This window comes from Manihot esculenta, chromosome 12, assembly GCF_001659605.2.
Source record: "Manihot esculenta cultivar AM560-2 chromosome 12, M.esculenta_v8, whole genome shotgun sequence".
NCBI lineage: Eukaryota > Viridiplantae > Streptophyta > Magnoliopsida > Malpighiales > Euphorbiaceae > Manihot > Manihot esculenta.
The window spans coordinates 1,882,293-1,886,802 of NC_035172.2; the positions used below are offsets into that span (position 1 = coordinate 1,882,293).

Here is a 4,510-nt window from a genome sequence, read left to right on the forward strand (position 1 = left end):
TGGATTCTGGATTAAATTAGGAAGAGAATGAAAGAAAAAGAAATCAACCAATGAGGTGGATAGGACTTTGACATAATACCCAACTCGTCAATGTCATTTGGCATCACAGACAAAGGCCACAATTTTATTGAAGAATTAATTGGGCTTTTTTTTTTCCAAAACCATATTTAAACTGAACAAACTAATTAAAAATAACAAAATGATTAGTTTTAAGACAGTAATCGAACCGAACTTAACCGAGTTTTGATAGACTCATACTCGATTAAAAAATAAATACTCGATTAAAAAATAAATTTAAAAACTCGAATTCGAGTTCGAGCTCGATTCAACTTTCATTTATAAGTTAGATCTCGATTCATAAAATACATATTAAACTCGAGTTGGGTTCGAGCTCGATTCATAATAAGCTCATAATAAACTTGTTTATCACGTTAACAAACCAACTCAAACTCTATTTAAAAAACTCAAATTTTTGAGCTCATTTAACCTCGAATTTTAGCTCGATTATATTATAAACAAACTCAATATAATTCAAATTTATTTAAATCATAAACAAATTTAAATTATAAGGTTATTAAGAGACTTCTAAATTAATTTTTTTTATTTAATTAAACTCTCGAATCCAAAATTAATAAAAAAAAATTATAGAAGAGTTGTACTTTTATAGAAAAGTCACGATTCTCCGTATCCCTTCAACTTTCGACGTGGAATTAGTGCTAACAAACAAGTTTGTTCACGAGCTTGCTTACGAACTTGTTCACGAGTCAGTTCGCGAGTATAAACGAGCCGAATACTGCTAAACTCAAGTTCGGCTTGTTTATTAAACAAGTTTAAAAAATGAACTCGAGCTCGGCTCGTTTAGAAAACGAGTCAAGCCCGATCGAACTTTTATCGAGTCGAGTCTCTAATAGCTCACGAACAGTTTAGTTCGTTTACACCCCTACTTAGTTTCAAATTTTAAAAATAATTCATTCTTGATGTTCGAATTGAGATAAATTAATATATCAAGTATTATACTAAAATTAATAATTTAATTTTATTAATTATTTAATTATATTGTAATTTTTATCCTCTTATTTAGCTTTTAGTTGTTATATTGATCATTTTTTTTTATATAATCTTAATTTATCGGAGTAATTCAATTAAAAAATTTTAAATTTTTATTACTTTCTGAGAAATTAAATTTTTTTATGTACGGAAAGTAAATTATTACTTTTTAGTGCAAGTTAAAAACTTGCAAAAAAATAATATATTTGAACTAAAGTTTCACTACTCCTCCCTTGTGCTTTCATTTTGCCTTGCATTATCCTATTTTCACTGTAGTGGTGCTGTGGGTTCCATTTCACTGTCACTATCCTGCTGCCTCGCATGCAATAGAGCCTTTCTATATATATTCCATATATTTACCGACAAAAAGATTATCCAAAAGACAGCCAATGGATGATAGAAATGGAATATTTGAGAGTGGTTTTAGCCCCATTTCTCTTCACATACAGCTTTTGCAGCCGTATGCCTAGCTTAATTTTGACGTTTAAAGATTCCCTTATTAGATTTAGATTCGAATTTCTATACCCAGAACGATATAAGGGCAAACCCATCATTGCTAGGGGGATTTTTATGGTTTCCCGTCAGATCCTGCAACTCCCATCAATGAAGCGTGCTACAAGCCTTTCTTTTATCAAAATGAGCATGGATCATAACCTATCATTTGATTGAGAAATGCCTCAGCCAATTACCTATGCGTTTCTTCAGTTTTTGCTTGATTCAATTTTCATGGCAGAAACAGCTCTTATTATCCATTTTCATCAATAGAGACACAGCTGCTTGTTTGATTTACATTTGATTTCTTGCCAAAACTGGGGGGAAAATATCGAATCGTAAAAAGAAAAAAATTTTGATTTTGGCTATTTCTGGTTTGAGTGTTAAATTGTGGATCACTACTAATTAAACATAATTTATAATGGGAAAATTCTATAAAGATAATTTAACATGCTAGAAACAAAAACCCTTATTTGGAATTGATTTTTTATAATTTTTTATTTAAAATATAATAATTTTTAATATTTATACTGTTTAATTTTATAATTTTAATTATATATATTATTTAATTTATATAATTTTAGTTATTCACATCATTTAGTTCATTTGAGTTAAAATAAATTGCTAACGGTTTATTTAAAAAAAATAAATAATTTGATTTTATAAAATAAAAATATTTTAATATGATTTTAAAATATGAATCAACTTGTAAATTTGTTAACAACTAATTTTCAAAAAATAAAAAAAGAAATGGAAATTATTAATAATTTAATTTGCCTTTAGAAACAAAGCTTATGAGACTTGACTCATGGGCCACACTTTACACCCTTCTATATATACAACACTCGACTGTACCCTCACTTGTGAGCCTTCAGAACACTGTTTCTTCTGAGCTTTTTCACTGATCGCTTATGGATTCACATCCTTCACTCTCAACCCTTCCTATCCTTGTTCTATTAATTATCAGTTGGAATCCCTTATGCTTTGCCACTTCTCCATGTCATTTTCCGGCAATCTTTAACTTCGGAGACTCAAACTCCGACACCGGTGGCTTGTCTGCCGCTTTCGGTCAGGCAGGTCCTCCTCATGGCGAGTCTTTTTTCCACCACCCCGCCGGACGCTACTGTGATGGCCGCCTTATTGTCGACTTCATTGGTACTTTTCCATATTAATCCTTCCTTTTTATAATATTTTTCGATCTATAAAAGGCTAATCATTCAGTTAAAAAAAAAAAAAAAAAGATAAAGAAAAGCTTAGTGATCGAAGCTTAATGAATGTTTAGAAAAAGCTTGTGGGCACAGTGGATAGGCTTTGTAATCACGAAGCCTGCAGAGAAGAATCTGTAGAAAAGTGTAGCAAAAGTACACAAAAAGATTTAAATTTCACCACTCATGTGAACCAAACGCCATCAAGCAAAGCATTCTTTGGTTGTCCTTTTCCTTCGAGATGGATTGGGATGTTGGCTTTTTTTCTCTTAAAAAATTAATTTAAAATAAATCCACCGACAATCCACCAAATGGGTCCACTGTAATCTTCACGCCGTATTAATTAATGGAGTTGCCTCAATCTCCATGTTTTTGTTTCTTTTCTTTTATTATTTTTTGCTTTGCCAAAATTCCCACAAGATTGTTGCGCTTAGAAATGCTATTTGTATAATAATATTGTTTTTCAAGTTTAACTGAGTGTGTTATTTTCAGCGGAGAAGCTTGGATTGCCATATCTGAGCGCATTCCTTGATTCATTAGGCAGCAACTTCAGACATGGAGCAAATTTTGCAACTGCTGGATCCACCATTAGACCTCAAAACACCACTCTTCGCCAGAGCGGTTTTAGTCCCATTTCCTTGGATGTTCAATGGTATCAGTTCTCTGATTTTCACAGAAGATCCCAAATCATTCGTAGCAAAGGTAAATTAATTATCACCAAGGCTTTTGGTTATTGGATTTGTGTATGAAATATTGATCTGGATTTGGATTATTTGGTGTATACGTAGGTGGAATTTATAAAAATTTGTTGCCTAAGGCTTCAGATTTCTCTCGTGCGTTGTATACATTTGATATTGGTCAGAACGATCTTACTTCTGGTTATTTCTTGAACATGTCTACTAATGAAGTTAGAGCATCTGTTCCAGATGTTCTCAACCAGTTCAAGAACGTTGTTTCGGTTAGTGACAGCATAAGCCATCATTTCCGAAGTATCATCATTATTAACAAAATCAATTAATTGATTTAATGTTGATTTGCATTGTTAATTTGTAACAGTACATCTATGGCGTAGGAGGAAGAAACTTTTGGATTCATAATACAGGACCATTTGGTTGTCTAGCTTATGTTATAGATCGCATGCCAATTTCAAAAGCAGAGTTTGACGATGTTGGATGTGGGATTCCATTCAATGAGGTAGCTCAATATTTCAATCGTGGATTGAAGAAGGTTGTTGCCCAGTTGAGAAAGCAATTGCCCCATGCTTCAATAACTTATGTCGACGTCTACACAGTAAAATACAACCTTATCAGCCGAGCAAGAAAGCACGGTGCGTGTGAACTTTTAGAAAACATATAATTTTTCAAAGTAAAATTGACGTGAAAATTTGCAGGGTTCGAGGAATCGTTGAGAGCTTGCTGTGGACATGGAGGAAAGTATAATTACAACAAGCACATTGGATGCGGAGGAAAGATTACAGTGCAAGGAAAACAAGTACTGGTTGGGAAACCATGCAAAGATCCTTCAAGATGGATTAACTGGGATGGAGTTCATTACACTCAGGCAGCTAACAAATGGATTTTTGAACAAATTGTAAATGGTTCATTTTCAGACCCACCAATTCCATTGAATATGGCTTGCCATAGGCAGCCTAGAGTTGATTAATTTACTTGTCATTTTTCTGGCTGATGGCTCCCAGAACTGGAATATTGCCCACCAAATGTGATGGCATTTCAAAGGCTGGTTTATGAAATTCGCCTTTTCATTTA

At 32.8% G+C, this 4,510-nt stretch overlaps 1 protein-coding gene across 1 annotated transcript; it reads left to right on the top strand.

Annotated features, from left to right (window-relative positions):
- Positions 1-2,404: 2,404 nt before the first annotated feature.
- On the top strand, positions 2,405-4,510 carry LOC110628370 (alpha-L-fucosidase 3). Its single transcript, XM_021775011.2, has 5 exons — positions 2,405-2,694; positions 3,237-3,446; positions 3,533-3,702; positions 3,801-4,071; positions 4,135-4,510. The coding sequence occupies exons 1-5, from the start codon at positions 2,451-2,453 to the stop codon at positions 4,404-4,406; spliced, it is 1,167 nt and encodes a 388-aa protein (XP_021630703.2). The 5' UTR covers positions 2,405-2,450; the 3' UTR covers positions 4,407-4,510.

Bases quoted from the DNA above. Each gene is read 5' to 3' on its own strand.
- LOC110628370 (XM_021775011.2), top strand. From the start codon at position 2,451: ATGGATTCACATCCTTCACTCTCAACCCTTCCTATCCTTGTTCTATTA. The intron at 2,695-3,236 runs GTACTTTTCCAT...TGTTATTTTCAG, and splicing joins CCTTATTGTCGACTTCATTG to CGGAGAAGCTTGGATTGCCA. The intron at 3,703-3,800 runs GTTAGTGACAGC...AATTTGTAACAG, and splicing joins AGTTCAAGAACGTTGTTTCG to TACATCTATGGCGTAGGAGG.